Raw genomic sequence first — 20,834 nt, forward strand, 5'->3', positions numbered from 1 at the left:
AAAGAAACCTTCATTCAAAGGCTGATGAATACATGAAAGTTTTCAATTTTTATTTGAAGGTTACTAGAGTTGGGGCACATTTGAGGTCATGATGAAGCTGACTCCATCTCTGTGCAGCATAGCTAAAAGCAGATTCAACCTGTTTGGTTCTGATCTGAGGCTCTTCCAGCTGACTGATACCTAAGGATCCCAGAACCGTGCTGGAAGAGATCTAACATGTATTTTAGTCCCATGCCATTGAGTGATTTATAAACTAGTAGAAGCACTTTGAAATTGATTCTGTTGTTTATCAGTGTAGAGATTGAACAACCAGAGTGAGATGATCAGTTCTCTGGGTTGTTAAGACCCAAGCACTCTAGCTTATTGTCTAAATGAAGGAAATATTTTCATTCTGTTTGAAAGAGGAAGCTATTTAAACCTCTCAGGCTCTTAATAAGTTATGATAAAAGGACAAACAACTAAGTCCTTCAGGGGTACTTCTGACTTAAAAAATGTGGAGTAACCAGGTAGGTAGGTTTTAACTGTTGCAAATCTACAATGCCTGCCTCCAGAGGGTTAAGAGTAGATTTGGGAAGAATTGAGGTAAAAAACTGCTGTTACTTCCGCTGCAGACACCACACTGAGCGTTTAGCATGTCCGTCTCAACAACCATAATTTAACCAAACCCATCCCTCCCAGATCATTCTGGATTTTATTTTTTATTTTATTTCATTCTGAAGCACAAATCGATTGTCTCAAGTCCCATTGTTTGCCTCTATCCTGTGTTGTCCCTTTGCCGGTGATTGTAGTTGTCCTTCATGTACGTGAATTGAAGCAACTCCCTCCAAAACATCTATTGTCATGTTTTTCTCCGCAAATGCATCTTAGAGCCTCGTTTTACATTTTAAATCCTCTTTTTATATTTTTAATCAGTCACTTTCTTTGTTACCATTCAGCACAGTGCAGACGACCAGTAACGACCCCTCAGGTGCATTTACATCCGGTGTTTGGCCTGAAAACACACAGCGTAGGTGTTTAAGAGAGGATTGTATAACCGTACACGTGTGCTTCTGGTGTGTCCAAAAGAGTAAATGTGAGAAAATCCTGGTTTTAGGAGGTTATTTGTGTGTTTGTTTACGTGTTTGTACATGCAGAACGAGGTGCGTGCGTTGCCCTGCAGTTCAGAGGTCCAGCAGGCCGAAGATAAGATTATCCCAGAGGAATGCAGAGCGGGTCAGATGGACACACTCCTACACATGCTCTGTAATTTGGACACATCTATCTGTTAGATGTCACACAAACACACATTTTGTTGTGTAAAAAGATGCTTTGATGTTGTGCAGACTGGACGTAAATATCTTAAAAACCTGATTGGGTGCTTTAAGTGTTACTGTGCTTTAAATTAAATTCAGGTTATACTCCTTGGAGACATTTGTAACTCAAAAATATTTTAATTCAAGGACTTTTGAAAAATTGTATTCTCCTGATGATCATTTAAAAATGAAGCTGTGATCAATAATCCATTTTTTTTTACATAAGAGGTCAAATGTTTCAATCAATACTGAAAACAACATTATTTACTCACATTTCAGTAATTGAAGCTAGAGGCTTTTTGTTCACTTTTTCATGCTTTGTTTTCATATGGCTACTGATCTGTTTTATTCTGTCATCAACTGGCAATTAATGATGGCTATTATTACATTTGTCCATGGTTTGTTGCACTGCAGGTTGGCTGAACAAACATTTGACAAGGCAGCTGACTGATTTATGAGCAAACACTCCCATTTCTCACAAAGATGGAAACATTTTTTATTTTTTTAGAGGTGATGATATTCCCCAATAGCTCAAAACCCATTGGTGGCTTATTTTCTAGTTTTTTTTTTTTTATGTTTTATTTACAGAAATATAAATGTCCCCATTCTATTTACTGCCACACCAGTAAACTTCGTTGTCCTAAATAATTACTCATGCATGTGTGTTTTTTAGTTTTCTGAACTTTGGAGCAGCTGCTAACAAACAGTTTTACATTAATTATTTTAAATATGATTTTTATTTTTAATCTTTGAGTTTCAGTGGCATGTTGTGGTGCATTGAAATTACTGGAATTACTTTATATTTAAAATAATAAGTATTAAAAGACAGAGCTAAAATCTGCCCACAGTCACCTGAAATAGGTTGATTAGCAGGAAAATCACTAAATAAATTTTCAATTTAACAGAATAAAGTAAACTGGAATGAATCTGACCAAAAACTCAGTATATGTATAAATATTGATTCTGCTTTAGAAAGCTCAATATTCATCTGTTATATTACTTCAAAGTTGGTCAACAAAAACTTTATTTAGGGGCCTCTCATCACTTCAGAGATTTTCTTCACCGAAACAACTTGGCTTGTAAATGAAATGAGCTGCAGAATGGCGCCCCCATGTGTCAACAATGTGAACTACTCCAACTACTACTCCATTTCTACAGAGGAACGTGCTTACACAACTAAAAAACACATTTTATCAATGTTTTTCACAAAATCAGATATGGTATGGCATGATAATTAAAATATAAATATAATTAAACTAAATAAATTAAAATGTAAAATTCTATCAGTTGCTCATTCTGCACTGACTTTGGAGAGTGAGGAGACCCATCCGATATGGCGGCGATGCTCTCCAGCGCCCAATCGTCTATGAATTCATGTCTATGATGTCAGCATAACAATGATACTCAAATAACCTGTTCGGTAGATTTCTATTAAATATATAGAAAGCCCAGATGATTAAGTTAAATGAAATAGGTACCATTTTTTTAATTCAGATCTGTTCTGATAATATTATTCTTTATTCTACTCTTTTGTATGGTATTTATAGTAAGTCTTTCAACTATGTTGGTACCATTATTTATTATTGCACCTGACACCAAGACAAGTTCCTCGTGCTGTAAACGGACCTTTACTGGACAGTTCTGACTCTGATATGTTACTCCTAACCTTATAATTAAATTAAAAAAAAAGCTTTTGTATGGGGCACCATTCATTATTGTAAATATCATGATCAGGTCTGGTCCCAAAATGTGTTTATGTAAATATTGCCAAATACTAATAGTCTATACTGTGCATTCTTGTTAATAAAACAGTACTAACGATGGTCATACGTTTACATTTCCATGAGCCCTCACAACCTTTTACTGCTCACACTGGACTAAAAACTTATTACCCAATCCACCTGAACAGGAACAGTGAAGTGAAATTGACATTTAATATTGGGCTTTTAACTATATTAAAGCAGAAATAGCTATGAAAAAGGTTTGTGCATTTGATACTTAAACATTCTTATTTATAATGTGTCAAAAGTCTTCTTTTTAACGGAAAGTCAATTATTTTATCTATGCTGCCATTATTTTATGAAAAAAAAGTAATATTAATTTTACAAGTGAGTGTGAAAACAGTATATAGACACATGTACAATTTTTTGTGCACTCAGTTATGTCCGCTACATTAAGGGGGACAGAGACTGAATTGTGCCATTGACACGTATTAAAACATGCCAGGGTTTGAGGTGGGGTGGTGAGGACCCAGGGATCCAGACTTAATGTTTAAGAAAGGTAAATTTAATAACGCAAACAAAAGCCAACAGTAGAACACAGGTATAAAAAATACAAACGAAATAATCAAAAAGAACACAAAAATAAGAAAAATCCTCTAAAAAAAACTTACTGAAGAAACTGAACACAGAAATTATTACCATAACACTCAAACACAAACACTCTAAACACATTCCTGCAGGGAAAAAGATTTTATGGGGTGTCAAATCCTGCAAACACCTGCGTCTTCCTCTTGTCACAGTTCAACACAGAACCCCTCGTAGTCTTCCTGCAAACTAAAAGTGAACAGGAACAGTTCCCTCACATCTTTAAGCTCCTCATCATCGTCATCCAGGCCATCACACATGTCTAACATCTGTACTGCCCTCAAGGAGGCTTCCTTGTCCATGGTGATGGCCTGGGGAAGGGAAAGCTTTCCTTTGAAGGATCTGGTGCCATACCACCTTGCTGCCTCAAAGGTGTCCTTCAGCAGAGAAGTCTCCTAATCAAAAGTAAACACAATAAATATTAAAATTCAAGTTGGAGAAGGCAGAAACAGTGAATTTAGAAAAGCTCACAACAGGTAACTCTGTTCCCTGTTTCCCGTTCTGGCCTGTTCTCAGCCTCCACTAGAAAGGAAACAGATTGTGCTTCTTAAAGGCGTATTAACAATACAAAATGTAAAATAGGTCACTAGCTTATTTTAAGCATACTGCTTTAATGTAAATGGAGTAATGACAGCAAACCCCGCTTTGTCACATTCCATTTCTACAACCTTGGGTTGTGTGTAATAATACTGGTTTGAACAATACCCATAGGCGTCATTTTAACCGGGGACGCCGGGGACATGTCCCCGGCAAAATTTGTGATTGGCAGCTGTGTCCCCCCCACTTTCAAAGAAGCCTGCTGATGAGGATTTTTGTTTTACCAGCTCAGATCTTATACCAGGGGTCGGCAACCTGTTCCCATCAAAGAGCCATTATTACCCGTTTCCCACAGTAAAGAAAACACTGGGAGCCACAGCGGCCGCAGCGTTGTGGGCGGGGCCTACCCTCAGACAGCAGAGCGCTGCTCACAACATGACAGCAGCCGGTACCGGTCGCTCGCATGGGCGTCGCACCCGTGGGGGATTCAACACCCACACTTTTCCAGCTGTTTTGCTCACCTCCACACCAGTCTGGTTTCTTTATGTCACACTCACTCTGTTTGCCTCATCTCCTTCTTCACCTCCCGCTTCTGACAGCCGATGTCGGGTTTCCAGGAGAGCAGGAGAGGGAGGGACGGAAGAGCTCGCCATGAATTCATAATTTTACATCTTGACATTAGCTGTACAAAGTCTGAGTTTGATAAAGTGAAGAACAACAATTTGCAGAGGTTTACAACAGGCGCGGCGCCAGGTTTCCATTTTAGGGTGGGCCACGGTAATTCTGGACGGACCTTAATAAGCAGTGACTTAAGTGAAGCAGGCAGGTCGCGCTAGAAAATTTCGTTTAAAAAGACGTCATAAATGTTTTCCCCCCGTCATTTTTATTTCTAAAATATGAAGTAAAAACTCACAATTTAATTTTCATTCATTTGTCATTAATATGAAGTCTACACCCGTGCGTTAAGTGGACCATCTTCCAGTAAAAGCAAAGCATCCAGCCCACCTCTCCAAATGCGTAAAATGTGCATCAGCCGCTAGTTAGGCGCGCCGCGTGCACCGTCTGCCCAGACAAGAGCAGAGCAAATAGAGAAAGAATAGAGGATAATTGTGTCTGGATGTGGATGGAGATTACATTTTACAGCAGCCTGATCATATTTTATAAATAAAAAGAACGGGGGAAAACATTTATGACGTCTTTTTAAACTAAATTTTCTAGCGCGACCTGCCTGCTTCACTTAAGTCACTGCTTATTAAGGTCCGTCCAAAATTACCGTGGGAAATGGGTAATAATGGCTCTTTGATGGGAATAGGTTGCCGACCCCTGGTATAAGATCTGAGCTGGTAAAACAAAAATCCTCATCAGCAGGCGTTTTTGAAAGTGGGGGGGACACAGCTGCCAATCACAAATTTTGCCGGGGACATGTCCCCGGCGTCCCCGGTTAAAATGACGCCTATGCGGCGCGTAAAGGCCGCAACATGCTGCTCCTGAGACGCGGCCGACTCGCGCTGCTGACGACTGCTGACGGCTCCCGTGGAAAGCCGGGGTTAGTCTGCAAGCAATAGTGTGACTACCAACGACAACCAACATCAATTTCCTGCACATTACTCAGATGCTGGCTATCAGAATGTGTAATGGCACCTTTTCAAGTCTGCTTAAATCACAAAATTACCTAATTAGTTGCTAACTAGTTAATTTGGTTTTACTTTATTCTTACTTTATTTTATATTGAGCATGTAACAACAATAAAAATCTATCATATTTTCCCCACTTAAAGTATATTATTTCCCCCCAAAAGTGATCACATAACATTTTTCCCCAAAGCTATATTTCTTATCAACAGTGCCAAATATTATATTAATCTAGGACTCAGAATAAGACTTTTAAAGTCTATCTTAATAATGTACAACTGAGAAAAATAATTTTTAAGTCAAGTTAATACCATTACATTACTAAAACTCAGAAAAAGACTTTTTAAGTCCAGGTTAATAACATTTTCGCCACAACATTAATGCTTAGTATCGTTAAAACTGAATGAAAATCCATGCCTACCTACCTCCTTTCTGCGTGTTACTTCTCTCTCGGTCACAGTCACACACACACTCTCCTCAGTGGTTTCAGCTATGGTTTCAGTGAGCAGGGTCAAACGTTTAACTCTGCCCATATTGTGCCTAACTTAAATTCTAACCGATAGATTTTTATATTTAATTTTATTTAGTTTAATTATATTTATTTTTTAATTATCATGCCATACTATATCTGATTTTGTGACAAAGCTTAATAAAATGTGTTTTTTTGTTTTGTTTGTTTGTTTGTTTGTTTGTTTGCACGTTCCTCTGTAGAAATTTAAATGACTACACTGGGACGAAGGAGACCTATCTAAAAAGGCGGCCGGCCTCAACATGGGTATTTTCAACATGGCGCCCGCGCGGCCCACGTTGCGCCCCGCCCGATCTGCGTACTGCTGTCAGGGGCTATACTCAACTAATAAGTGATCAAATCAGCATTGCTTAAATTAACCACAAGAGGGCGGCAAATAATAACCAATCCTATTTTCTCGTTCAAATTTTAAAACTCGTTTGTTAAATCTAATAATTATATGAAAGTTGAAAAGGTAGTAAAGTATAATACTTTAAAAGACAATTTAAATATCACTATTGATCCTTGGTTATTTACAGATTTGCATCTAAACGAGAAAGAAGCATCTGATCATGACATTAAATAAATTGTGAAATTAATTTAAAAAAATTATCTTGAATGGTTTATTTATATTCTTGAGACAAACAAGTGGGTTCAACATAGCAAGTGTCGATCATATAGGAGAAATGTGGGAAAATAAAAAATACTGGAGATGCCGGGGATTGAACCCGGGGCCTCATACATGCAAAGCATGCGCTCTACCACTGAGCTACATCCCCTCTTGTTGGGAGCTGGGCGCAAGTTTTTAAAACTATCTTGCTCAACTCTGGAGGTGGTCACGTTACTTCAAGATATGATTTTTACATGAATTTTAGATTCTTCTTCTACAGTCACTGATTCTAGAACCAACTCCATATTCAGCACATTTCTTAGTTTTTAGAAGATTATTTTAGGAGAATATTTTAATTGATCCAAGTAGAAATTTGTTGCTTTGGTTTAATATTTCCCTCAGATTTATTCTTTTATGCGATTTTAGTCAGCATATCAAAGAGTTTCACCTAAGGAATCCTGTTCTTCCCAGGCCAGTTTGAAAATCAAATTATAAACTTATGTGCAGTAAAATACTGGCAGGTATAAATGCTTTTTCTAATCTGGTATCTTTTAGATTTTAGGGAACTCAAAAATCCCTCCTGTTTAGGTTTTGTGATACCCTCCAGAGGGTATACCCCTCTGATGAGTACAGCATGTTCTTCTTGGTGTTTATCAGTGTGCACCCTGCCAAGGACACAGCTCCAGACCCAGTGTGCTCTGGCCTTGTAGGGACAGATCTACAGGAAGTAGGTAAGACTTCTCTGGGTCTGGTTCTGGAGACGCCTCTCAGAGCAGGACAACGAGTCGTCAGTTGTCCTCTGGTTGAATAAATCCAGAATGGAGACAAAAGCGCCATAATGCCATCTGTCTGTGCTGAGTAAGAAAAAGCAGACAGGTTTTATGTGACAGGGATTATCTGGAGACTGTAGAGCGCTGCAAGTAGAGACAAGCTGAATGCAACATGAGACACAAAAAGGACATTTTTATCCAGGGCCACAGGCCTCCAGACGTTGCAGTGGACCGTCTCACTTCGGTTTGAAGATTCTAATATTGCTGAATATGGGTTTGAATTAATTTTTCATTCCTTCCCTCTGCCTGTGTGCTGTGGGTCACTGAAAGATACAAGATACAGAAAAAATGACTTAGGAAGGAAGCAGCCATGTTTTTTTTATGTAACATGAAACTAATTAGCATCCACCTCCCTTTGAAATATATTTAATTTCCAGCTAGTTGTGTGGGGTTGTGGTGATGCAACCTCCTATCTTCACGGGCTCCTGCCTTATCATCGGCCAGCAGAGAAGCCTTGGAGAAGAGCGGGCCACCAAAATATAACCAACAGAACACATAAAAGAGAGGTGAACTACATCCTATTGGAAATGCATGATAAATATTGTGATTTCACTTAATTATTTTGATTTTTCTCACTGTATGGCAACAAAAGAATATCTGCTCGCTGCTATTAGGTGATCAATTTCAATATATCCAAACAGAAGACGACTTTTATTCTTCACAAACACAACAATAAATTAAGATTTGATTGTTCACCGAGTAACCCTACGAAGCTGCCGTATGAAGCACTGTCTGTTTTAGACATCAACATGATATGTGTCTGACTTGAACTTAAGCTTGGTTTGCTAGAGTGAGAACTGGCTGATCAGGAGTTGTGTGTCACATCTATGATCACTGATAAACAAAAAGAGAGAAGTCATGCTTTAACCTTTCACCCAGTTATCAAACCAGTTTAGAAAGCTGTGGGAATCTTGTGAAGTCATGCAACATCCATGACAGCTCCAGGACGGATTACGGGGAAAAAAAGAGGAGTCAGACAACGGAAAAGCATAACCTCTGCTCTCGGCTTCCTTGTTCAGTTGGTTCAAGTTCCACTTATTTGAGAAAAAAAAGTGATGTACTCATTTTTGCAACTGATTTAAGTTTATTACGACTAGATGTACAATAAGGACATGACACAATGAGTGCTACCAGGTCTGTGACTTCTCCTGCAGCTAAAGAACACAAACACAGATTCACAAACTGTTCTAGTTAAATGTGTTCAGAGTCCCTCAGATATGACGGCCATTATCGTAGCAGGTCAGGATGAAGGTGTTTGTGTTTGCAGAAACCATACAATGGTTTATTATTAGCTTGATCTAAAACCGAGAGGAAATCATGTGTACAATTCTGCAAAACCAGAAAAATAAAATACTTTGAAATCTAAATGACACAGAACATGGATCTGGATAGGCAAGGTTAACTTATTTTCATTTGTTTCAAGTCTTTTCTACTCTTGAGCTGACAAACAGGATTAAACTAGTACATTTCTTCCAGATGCATAATTGTTCCGTTCATCAGTCTGCTGTGGTTAAAAACTCAATCCCTTCTAGCTTTGGCTCTCTTTTTTGCTGCCTATAGAAAACATGACAGAGCACCTTTGAGTTACGTTGCCTGTCACGATACTGATTCAACTGTCCATTTTAAATGCTTTACGCTTGAATGATTGATGACACCGTTCTGATGTTTAGAAAACATTAATTTATTTATGTGAGGAATGTCAATTACAAGGACTTGAATAAAAAAGTCTTTGAAAGAACACCAGGAAACTTGATTAGTAGACCACTTAAAACACAAATAAGGTATTTTTTATTTGTATCAGGAAATACTAAACCCTGTTTGTATACATCATATACGTATAAACCCAGTGGTGAACTTCAAATAAAATGAGATATCCTGATTCCTGCAGGGCTTCAGATGGGAGAGCTAAACTCTTCCACAACTCACTATAAACTCGTTGAGACGTAATCACAAACATAACACTACAGAGGAGAAAAAAGGACCACCAGGGATTTTTCTACACAGCAAGACAGCTCATTGGTGGTCCCAAGGCTGCATTCATAAAAAAAAGCCCTTATGACTGCTGATATGAAAGGAAATCCACATTTATGTCCTTCTCATTCAGACAGGGTGAAAAGAATAAAGAGGGAGGGAGACATGGTCTACTTACATATCAAATTTAAAGCAACAGCCCCAGCATCACTGAACCAGGAAGACTTGTAAGCTTCCTGTTTTTGTTTATTAGTTTGAATAATTGAGCCCTATATTTGTTTAAGGGAATTGTCAGTCTCATAAATACGATTTAACCCTCTCAGGCTCAAAATTAAAATTTGATAAACGGACGAACAACTATAAGTCCTTCAGGGGTACTTCTGAGTTAAAAAATGCTCATGAAATACGTATGTGGAGTAACAAGGTAGGTAGGTTTTAACGTTGCAAATCTGCAATGCCTGCCTCCAGAGTGTTAATGTCTAAGAGATTGAAGAGGAAATTACATATTTATTTAAATAAAAGCTATATTTGTCCAGAACTTTTATATAATTTATGAAACACCAAGTGGGTGGTTTAATGCTTCTGCTGTCAACAGATCTTCATTCACTTCTTGTTCTGGATGCAGCTCTGTTAGCTGACAATGGGTCAGTTTACCATCCCCCCTCGCAGCTTTCTGACAACATGCTGCTGGAGAACGGCAGCAGATCCGGGATCAGCCTCTGCCTTCCTCTGGGTCCAGGTTGACAAGACAGCCCTCCCAGCCTCCTCACACCCTGTTACCAAGAGGATTCAGCGGTGCTGCGGGTGTAATATTCTGATTGGCCGCCTGCTTTGGAGTGGGCGGGGTAATGGGCGTGCCACAGAAAGGTCTGTGATCTCACAATCAGCTGTTTTGTACGTTCTACATTCTGATCTGCGGATCAGCTGGAGGCAGCAATAAACAGAGGAAATTCTGCAGCGGAAGAAAGAAAAGCAGGAAAGGAAGTAGGAAAAGCTGCAGATGTTATGATCTGAGAACATCGGTGTAATTTTTTATTACACGAAGCCCTTCTTCTAAGAAGAACGCCTTTTATTTTTTTTTATAATAGTGTTTTAGCTACCTCACCTAAAGGCTACCTAAAGCTATGCTTTAAGAGTTGTCGTTTCTACTGTGTGTGAGATCTCGTTTACAACTTGAATAATACACTTCAAAGGCTGGTAAGTCCTGCTTCCTTTAACCTAAGCTGATGTCTTTGTGTCTGCTCCACAGAGGAATCAAAGTACATCAAGTACATTTTTGCCAGCGATTTCTTATGGAGGATCTATCCTTCTGAAAGCCACCAGTCAGCCTGTCTGCAGTCGGGAAACCGGAGAACATGAAGTTCTGGAGGAATTAGACTGCTTTGTCTGCCGGTGACCCATATTATAGGCGTCTGTGTTATAACCAGTGATGTTCTATTATTAGGACATGGGTATATGTGCAAGCAGCATCGAACTCAAAAGGCTTCAATTCCATGTCAGTATAAATAAAAAATGACACCAGATATATTAACTGTGGTGCATCAGTAGCAGCCTGTTCTGCTAAATGCACCAAATGCTGTTTGTGTCGGTGCTTCACGCAGGCCGGGTGTTTCATAATTTATTTTTTTAAAGAGACAAAAATGTATAATTCAGTGTCATCCGCGAGTCGTTGTGTTACCAAAAGCCGATCCAGTTGCTTATTTTATTTGTGCAGAGACTGAGCCACAGCTGTCATTGCTTTGACCCTTCAGCTGGAGCTTACACGGATAATTCATGTTAAACCTGGATAACCTGCAGTCCTCTCCTCTATTAGGAAGTCGAGTTCGACGGGTTGCTTTTATTTACAAGCGCATTCAAAAAAATAATTAAATAAAAGAAAATCCTCGGTCTGTTTTTCCTAAAGGACGCTCGACAGCAGTGGGTTCTGGACAAGCAGACCCTAAAAGGCAGATTGTCGAAGAAAAAGCTGTGTAGGTCTTAAATTCGAATATTGTGCTTGCTGTCAAGACTTTAAAACGTTTTCTTCTGTTCGGAGAGGAAAAAATAAGATGAAGCCTCTCTTTCGGCGTTCGTGACGTGACGTGAAGGGACGTCACAGGCTTCTTGTTTTTTTTTTTTTTTTTTTGCCAGGCCCCGCCCACGCCCCTCCTTCGGCTCCTCCCACTCCTCTGCTAGAAGGAAGAACTCTCACAAAGGGACATTTTTATACTGTCTCCTTATATTTCCCTGCATTAACTCAAATATTAAGTAGTTTTAACATGGCTGATCTAATCATTGACAGAGTACATTTAAAAAGGCTCTCACACAGTCACAGCCTGTTGGAGATTAAGGGCTGTGCAGTAAAGGAATTTCAGAAGTCCATGCAAGTTATCTGATTATCATCAACTCACTATCATGCTTTTACAGTGAAATCTAACCATAATATCTCAGCTTTCTCTTTTGAAGTAGACCCAGCATTAACTAATGGACTCTAATTTAAATTTTACATAATCAAATTATGAATGTATAAAAAAATCTGCCTAGTAAATCTTTTTATTTATGTGTGTTTCAATAGTTTTATTTACACCAGAAGATGCCCTCTGAGCTAACTTATATCTCCAAGCTGATTAACAGATTTAATCAGGCATGTGTGAAACAGTCCAGATGTCTCAAGGAGAAGAATGTAAAGTTAAATTTAAACAAGTCTCATTGTCTCCGTTTTGATTGCTTCGAGAGTGCAATTCAGTGAAAATCATCATTTAACACCTCATCCAGCAGATTCCTGAAAAGAAGTATTTAGTTGATTACTAATAACCAAAATTATTTTTATTTGTTAAGGTTTTCCCTATTTAACATGAAGTGATCATTTGCAGTAAAGTGTTGGTTAATGTATAACTGCGCTTCACACTCAGCTCACCCCCTCCAAGCACATGAATTATTACTCATATCTGTCATTTTTGATTTTTCAGACATTAAAAGGGAATTAGGCTATGGTGAGGTCGATTGGTATTTCAAATGGAAACTTTTGCAGGATTAAAACTCAAACAAAAACTAAAATAAATCAATTTAATCTGAGAATTAAAAGCGAGTCAGCTCTTTAAAGAGGTATATGGGAGCATTATTTACACTGTGACAGTTAAAGTACATGAAACCTGGCCTTTGAACACAACGTTGTTCTCCAGGTGAACTATGACTGTTCCAGTGTTCATTACCTCATCGTGTTCATTTTTAGGTCAGGCACTTGTTCTCTGCCTCTGCAGCTGCTGTCACTGTGGATCTGGTTTTCTTGGTAACTTAACATTTGCACTTTGCTTGTTGTTGGAGGAATTTGTCTCTTTGACCTTCTTTCACCCCCTCCTCCTCTTGCTCTTCTGTGGCTTGTCCATCTGTCCTGAGAGAGAGCTGACTGGTTATCTGAATCTAATGGGGGGAAGGGAGGCCTGTTGTTGTACAAGTTACTTGATGCTGATTCATTTCTTCCTCCATAAATTACTTTTCTTTCATGGTGTTAGCAAACGTGACCCAATGTTAATCTGCTAATGCATGTCACAGTGCAGCTTATCATGAAGTAAACAGACTGAAAAGACACCATTAATAAGCCTGTCAGTATTTAGTTTAGTATGTAGGCTGTTTGTTTTTTAATTTAATTTAATTAGATTAGTTTTATATAATTAAAGAAAAGTGAAATATTCTTTAATTGAACAAAGCAAAGTGTTATTTCATCAACACTGTGTCTAATCTGAACAAGTCAATAGGAACTCTCACTGTAATCATTTACTCCTGCAGTTTACCTCATAACCTATTAGGATTAGTGATCCTGCCTGCCTTCATTATTGGAGTCTGACTTTTACTTAAATGTCTCATGAACCACTTGTTATGAAACTATGAAAAAATTCAAGATGGCAGCCATAACTTGCACTCGCCCTGGCTTTAAAAAGCAGCTGAAACTCAATTGTTCATGCTGGCTTTTGCGTGACCTTCGTCACCACGCTCTCCTTATTCTGCTCTTTCTACTTATTCCGCTTTCCCGGGATCTACTGGTTTCCCTCTTTCCTATTCATTTTCTCTTTCCCTTCCTTAAATTATTATTTTTATCACAAATTTGATTGTTTTCTCTCATTTTAAACATATTTTTAAATATTTTATACTTTAATTTTTTTGTGAAGCACCTCATGATTTTTATCTTGAGAAGCACTATAAAAAAGATTGTTTTCTTTCTTTCTTTCTTTCTTTCTTTCTTTCTTTCTTTCTTTCTTTCTTTCTAAAAACTGATTTAACTTAAACAACGTTAATTCAAAATTTGACGTCATGTTTGTTTTAAACTGACATAAAATGTATTTCCTCAAATAATGTTTGACCTTTAGTGTAATTTTTTGTGTTTATACTGTAAATGTCAACACGATAGATCATTTTATAGCAACTAATTATCCACTCTCTCTCTCTCTCTCTCTCTCTCTCTCTCTCTCACTCTCTCTCTCTCTCTCTCTCTCTCTCTCTCCCTCTCTCTCTTTCAGGCCTTTGTTCCAAACCAAGTGAAACCTTACATTTGCACTACAGAAGCCTGCTTGGTCCTGTTTGTAAAATCCAAGATCAAGCACAGGGCTTTGAGTGGAAACAAGGAAATCAGGCAAAGAACAGCATTAAACTATTACATATAAATAAAGAGACAAAAAAGGGGGCAGCTATAGCTTTTTCTTCATAGACAACTGACCACACCAGTCATCAAAACTTGACAATACAGGAAGCAATGTTTCAGCGTCTTAGCAACCTGCTGTTTGGGGAGGTAGAGGAGGTGGCAGCAGAGCTGAAGGGACCCAATCCATGTGTGACGGAGGCAGACGAGGAGGGATGGATGCTCGTCAACCTGACTGGTGAGTCTGATAGGACTGCAGGGGTTGGTGTGTCATCATAACTCAAGCAGTACCTTTATTCTGTCTTGCATTGGTATAGTTTAGATGTAGGTATGAATGGGGTGGGGGTGTTGGAACGGGGGGATCAGTCTGGGCGTGGCACAAGTGCATGATGACAAAGATGATTACTGGGTGTATAAAAGATGTTTAGGTGTTCTGGATCCGAACAGGAAAGATAAAAGTTCTTCTCAGCAGGACGAACATGATGTCACTGACATAAACACAATCTTAGAGGGTCAACACAACTAACAATGTGACTCCTTTATGTTTTGTGTCCCCTTCCCCCTCCCCTTCCCCCCTTTCCAATTATTTAAATTTCCCCTCTTATTCCCCCAACACTGGTATGTGTGCGCGTGCGTATGTGACCCCTTCAAAACAAAAATGACCCTTCTCATCCTGCATGGGTTTATTTTTTTTGAAAAATCGGCCAAATTTGCTAAATGGCTTTGCAACACCCCTCCCTTCCCCTCAACACCCATCATCTCATCCATGCTGTGTGTTCAGGAGAACCTGAATGCATGATGCAGGCAGAGGATGAGACGGGAGCTCAAAAGATTGCACAATCATTTCCCAACAGTAACTCACCAGATCACCAAAGGTCACAAACCAGGACTGAGTGCCTAGACCATATTCCCCACCCACCTCTCAAGCGTCGTAGAACACATAAAGGTCGTACACGAGGTGCGGTAGCATCATCAGACCCCCTGTCTGGTCCAGACACTAGCCCGATAGGTGCCACAACACCCGTGAGCCAACTGAGACGGGCCAGACTATCCAAACCCTCCTCCACCCCATCGATGTCCCCTGGGTCTGGGAGTGAGTGCGGGGGCAGTGGGGAAACAAGTAGGGCAGGGTCGGAAAGGGGCTGCATGGATGAGAGCTGGTTTGTCACCCCTCCCCCCTGTTTTACTGCAGAGGGAGCCACAGCAGAGGCCAGCCCCATGGAAGACCTGCTCATAGAGCACCCCAGCATGTCCGTGTACGTCTCCCCAAACAATCTGTCCATCATCTCCAACAGCAATCTGTCCGTGGTGGGGGAAGAAAGTCTTCTCAGCCTGGCTAGCAGTGTGAGGTGAGAAACATTCATGGATGCTACACTTAACTTCTCCCTTCTTCAGTGTAAATAAAAGGAATCTCCCCTCTGTTTATTTATTTTGTGTGTTTATTTATTTTTTAATTATTTATTTATTTTTGCAGAGGGCCTGAATCACCTGCTACCCCTGCGGCCCACAGCACTATGCCCACCAGAGTGAGCCGCGGAGCTGCTGCCCAGGCTGATAGTCTGGCCAAGGTCACCCAAGTGGCCAGGGTCCAGCGTTACAAAGCTCGTATGGAGCGGCGCCACCTGAGCCGCAACCACATCCAGCGCCAAAACCGCACGAGGGAGCAGGTCCCTCGCCATGCAGCTCACGCCAGAAACACCTTTCTTCACCAGCCCAGCAAGCGCAACTTCTGTCACTAAGCTCCAAATTGACCAGGGGGCTTTGTTTACTCTGGAGGCATTAATGCTGCAGTAAAAAATATGTCATTTCTTGACTAATAGCATATTTTATTTGTTCTGTTCAAGTCTGTTGTTTTTGGAGCTCCATAGTCTTTCTGTTTAAACACCAACTGACTCTGCTTGGTAGTTTTTGATCCTCTGCTGTTGTGAACCAGGTCTTAGTAGAATAATGCAGGCATTAAATATCCAGAGCCGTCAGGTTAAATAATAATAATCATAATAATAATAATAATGCATGAAAACCTACAAAAGTTATTTTATTTTCACACATTTTCAAGGTGTAATGCTTCATAATACTGAGTTAATTTAAGACAAACCAGATGCGTCAAGTAAAGGCTCTATAACATATTCACCATAATAATGAACTATTTCATTGTCTTTAAGGCTTTAATGTTTGATTTACCAACGAGAATAGTTAAAGGAAATAAGAAACATCCTGTTTCAACAGAGGATGTGTTTTGAGATTTTTCATCTGTGTCTTTGTGATGGGTAACAGCATGTAGAAGACGGACATTGTATGTGCAAAATTGAGTAAAGAGTAAAGGAAACAAGACAAGGTGGCTCTGAATGTTGGAGGAATAAGAAATGGTCAGGGGGAAGCTTAGCATAACGTTTGAGTTAGTCAGCATGGCAGGTTCTGGTGTTGGGCTAAAGAGATAGATTGATGGCAGCTCTTTATTTTGTTTTGTTACCATTACTTTGTCCTCTGTTATATTTTAAAATGGTGCTTTTTGGGGGGAGGTATTTTATGTATTTTAATTATTTGCATAGTTTTTGTCTGTTCCTGTCTAATGCACAGATTTGGCTTTTACAGACAAAAACAAATAAGTTCCAACTTTCATTTTTAGCCACAGTGTGGTGCTGTGTTCCTACATTATCCAAATAAACGTCAAGAATGAAAAAAATAATAAAGAAGACAAATATTTAGAGAAAAGTAAGTGCTTATCTTCTTAATGCCTCAGAGCAAACATCTCACCCATCACTGCTTCCATCCTCCTGCTGAAGGGCGTGCAACACTCAATCCAACATTCACCCAATAAACATCCAGCCCTTGTCATTATTAGCACATCCAGATCTAATAATGTCCACTTTAGAGATCTAGCTAGCGGATATGTATTCAACAACAATAGTAAACAATGGTGCTCAAGTGTATACTAATGTTTGTAAAAATGATCTGAGACATGGATGTCAGTTTGCACTGTCGAATATTTTGTGAGTCAAAGTTTAAGCAGTTCTTCATTTTTTGTCTTTTTTGTGATTTTTTTCCCTCCATTTTTGTTTTGATCCTGACTGTGTGTGGGAAGGTGTACCGATGAGTTAAATGCTACGAACTCCTATGTGGAGTGGGGGAAAAAAAAGAAAAACATGAATGCTTGTCTTTTATTTTCTCTTGTAAATATAAGAAACCGATTTATGATGCTCCGTTAGATGTCAAAGCCTCTCAGGACTCGAGTCCATAACGTTATGTCTGGTGGAACTGATGAAAACTTCACCTCAGTGCTCATTTTCCAACCATGGAAGTGGTGTCATTACCCCAGTCAGTTTCATAATAAGTATAAAAACAGCACCAGACTCAGAGTTGATGTGCCACAGGAAAACACTGCCCTCTAGAGGGTCCAGCACCGGCTGCATCTAACGTCACAGATGGTGCGTTTAAAACTCTCTCTGGATTCCCAATAACAGTGTCTGACATTATTAATTTCTCCTTTATTCCTCTTTTTTCCTGTCTGACAGTAATACTTTAAATGGAAAAAGTATGTGCACTCAATGCGTGTTAATTTATGATAAAACACCAATAATATCCTGTTTTTGTTTGTTTTGAAGATGAATATTATATATCCTGTCGAATGATCTTGTGCTGGGTATCTGAGGTGACACACACACACACACACACACACACACACACAGAAAGCATTTGTTTAGGAATTTAAACTCTTCCAATGCTTGCTATTGAAGGTGCCTCAGGATGAGAAAAATGTTTGTGTGTTTGGAAAAACAGCATGTATGGTGTCATAATGAGAGGTCAAAGGTGAATGCGTGTAAAAGAAAAATATATGTCACCACAGACAAAACTGCGGTCTAAATCCTTTTTTAAACTTATTTACACCATCCAAATGCCAAATATTTTAATGTTTTTATTTATTATCAATACAGGGAGTTAATATTTTTGAAGTGTGTTTTTATGAAAATGATATGAAGAATCAACATCTTGCCTGTTATGAATAGCTTTTTAAGCAGCATCAGTTTTAAGGAGACAAAGATTAGTTCCACTGGATTGATAGCTAAAGGCTAGTCAGTTCTGTTGCCAACTCTAATCTCGTAATTGGTCGATATGAACACTTTTCATACTTTTATATTAAAGTTATCAGGTTTTCAGCAAATCTGGCTGCTGAGCTAATGGTCCGTAATACTTCCTGTTCAACTGAAATGCTTACAGTCAGAATCTCATTTTTTTCTCTGCCCAGTTAGTAATGTAATGAACAACTGACTCAAAAAAAAAAAAGATTTTGGACTACTATTGAATTTTTGAGGTTGGAGCATAAACCCACGTTGGAATAGGTCCTGGTGTGATTAGCTGTTAGCTTGTCTGTCTAATTGGCTGCTCAAAGAGCTGTCTGCAACAGGTTAGATTTTATTTGTTCATAACTATTCCACAAAAACCCAATTCAAAACATTTCCACTATCGTTTAAAGGTGCAGTTTTCAGAGGGAAGGCCATCCCAGTCTGGAACGGTGTCACCTGGCATGTGTGACAGAGGGGATGAAGGCAAGGGCCAAATGAGGCAGGAGATAAATAGTTTCCATAAATAAAAGAGAAATGTATTATAAATATTCTATATAACTGCTTGTATTTTTCCACATATATATTAGAAGAGTATTTCAACTAAAGGCATTGAATTCTGAACGTTTCTTGTGTTTCATGCTGTGCTCTAGAATGATGGCGGCTTAAAACCATTTCACCTACACCTCAGTTAGTTCACTCCTCACGCTCCTTCATGAAAAGGAATTATATAAGCGTAAACAAAATTGTGTATCTGATATATTTATGGTGATTGGGCCTTTTGCTATTTCTGCATGGTTCTGTGTGATGTGATGATTTTCATCTCCAAAGTGGGCTGCTGTCCACTGACAGGTGAGACCTATGCAAACGTCAACCAATAAGTTTCCCGATTCCCCCCCCCCCAACCCCCCCCCCCCCCCCCCCCCCCCGAGTTCCTGCAAAAAAGGGAAAAAAAACTGAACAATGCCAACAGCAAATAAATCCTCAGGTCAAGACCTGAATGTTGTGTCATTTTTCTTACTGAAAAGAGGAAATAACTGAGCAACATCACTTAGCAGACTGGCTATAGGTAACCTGGCTCTGCCACCAGGCCCAGACCACCAGGCTCCAGAAATTTAACTCTAGATTCACAAAACCTGAGGAAAAGCTGGAAAAGCTCTGTCAGCTGAGATCTTAGAAATAACAACAAGAACTCAGCTCTACTGTGTCCCACTGAAGAACTTCTGCATAAGCGAGCTTTACTCCCTTCCTTACATCAGCAGCCTTAGTCAGATGCAGTCCATCTTCCTCCCAGTCCTGGCGTTCTGTGGTGCTGAAAGATGTTCTTTTCCTCTCACAAGCTTTACCCTCTTGCAGACCTTTCTTCTGAACCAGCTGTTGCTCTCTCCAGCACTTAAACCAATCTTCCACCCGTTCCCCACCTTCTCCCAACCAGCTGTGTTCATCATTATCTTAAAAAAATAAACAACGTACATCACCACAGCAGCTTATTACTTCATTCGACTGAAAATTTTGATTGGCAAGCTTCATTATCTCCAGAGGACCACAGCACCAGAGGTGTCAGACTCGAAGACTGGGTTCGGGAGTACGAGCTTTTATTACAGACTGCTGGCTGAAAGTGATGCTGGAAAGGCTGACGGTTGGATGAGGTCTGAGGAGGAAAGGTAGAGGTTTAGCTGTATTAGCTTCGGAATACTCTGATCATGGATCACAGTGGAACGATGACTGAGTGAAGAGCCGGTGTGGCGTCTTCCATATATAGACATGGATTGACGCAGGTGCAACGTGGAGGGAATCCCCGCGAGGGGCATGCTGGGTAATGTGGTCCCAGACGGAAGCCGGTCATCTGGGAGAGCCCGGCCTGGGGGCTTGGACTCTGACAGGACCCCCCAGTCCAGGGACGGCTCCAGAAGTCCCCGGGCCACATCGGTGGGCCCAGAAGTCAGAGATGAGGGCAGGGTCCACGATGGAGCGGGCCGGCTCCCAGGAGCGTTCCTCGGGGCCGTAGTCCGCCCAATCTATGAGGTACTGCCAGCCCCGACCCCGGCGGCGAGCGTCCAGAATGCGCCGGACGGTGTAGATGGGCTCACCGTCGAGGAAGCGGGCCGACGGAGGCGCTGGAGCCTGAGGCGGCAGGAGGGAGGATTCCATGTAAGGCTTGAGCCGGGAGGTGTGGAAGGTGGGATGGACGCGAAGGCTTGTAGGCAGCCGCAGCCGGTACGTGACCGGGTTGATGACCTTCTGCACGGGGTAGGGCCCGAGGAACCAGGGAGCGAGCTTCCTGGAACTGGCATGGACCCGGAGGCCTGCCGTGGACACCCAGACCTTGTCCCCTGAAGCATAGGAGGGACCCGGGCGGTGCCTGCAGAGGTGTTGGTGTGAGTAACGGGCGTTGGCCCGGGTAATGGAGGCCCGCACC

At 40.3% G+C, this 20,834-nt stretch overlaps 1 protein-coding gene and 1 non-coding gene across 7 annotated transcripts; one reads left to right on the forward strand and one right to left on the reverse strand.

The window, feature by feature from the left end:
* Positions 1-7,041: 7,041 nt before the first annotated feature.
* Positions 7,042-7,113, reverse strand: trnaa-ugc (transfer RNA alanine (anticodon UGC)). Its single transcript has one exon. It is a non-coding gene; the product is annotated as a tRNA-Ala (tRNA).
* Positions 7,114-8,177: 1,064 nt separating this feature from the next.
* Positions 8,178-19,039, forward strand: tp53inp2 (tumor protein p53 inducible nuclear protein 2). 6 transcript variants are annotated; one of them, XM_070545268.1, is made up of 6 exons: positions 8,178-8,280; positions 10,371-10,942; positions 12,957-13,013; positions 14,239-14,595; positions 15,139-15,706; positions 15,832-19,039. In XM_070545268.1, exons 4-6 carry the CDS (start codon positions 14,472-14,474, stop codon positions 16,094-16,096), a joined length of 957 nt encoding a protein of 318 aa, XP_070401369.1. In that variant the 5' UTR covers positions 8,178-8,280; positions 10,371-10,942; positions 12,957-13,013; positions 14,239-14,471; the 3' UTR covers positions 16,097-19,039. The 6 variants fall into 6 exon arrangements, with proteins under 6 accessions (XP_070401369.1, XP_054601963.1, XP_054601962.1 ...); XM_054745988.2 differs by lacking the exon at positions 12,957-13,013 and having other exon boundaries at positions 15,139-15,450; positions 15,550-15,706; XM_054745987.2 differs by lacking the exon at positions 12,957-13,013 and adding an exon at positions 10,995-11,240 and having other exon boundaries at positions 10,371-10,895.
* Positions 19,040-20,834: the final 1,795 nt, after the last annotated feature.

Source organism: Nothobranchius furzeri, chromosome 15 (assembly GCF_043380555.1).
Source record: "Nothobranchius furzeri strain GRZ-AD chromosome 15, NfurGRZ-RIMD1, whole genome shotgun sequence".
Taxonomy (NCBI): Eukaryota; Metazoa; Chordata; class Actinopteri; order Cyprinodontiformes; family Nothobranchiidae; genus Nothobranchius; species Nothobranchius furzeri.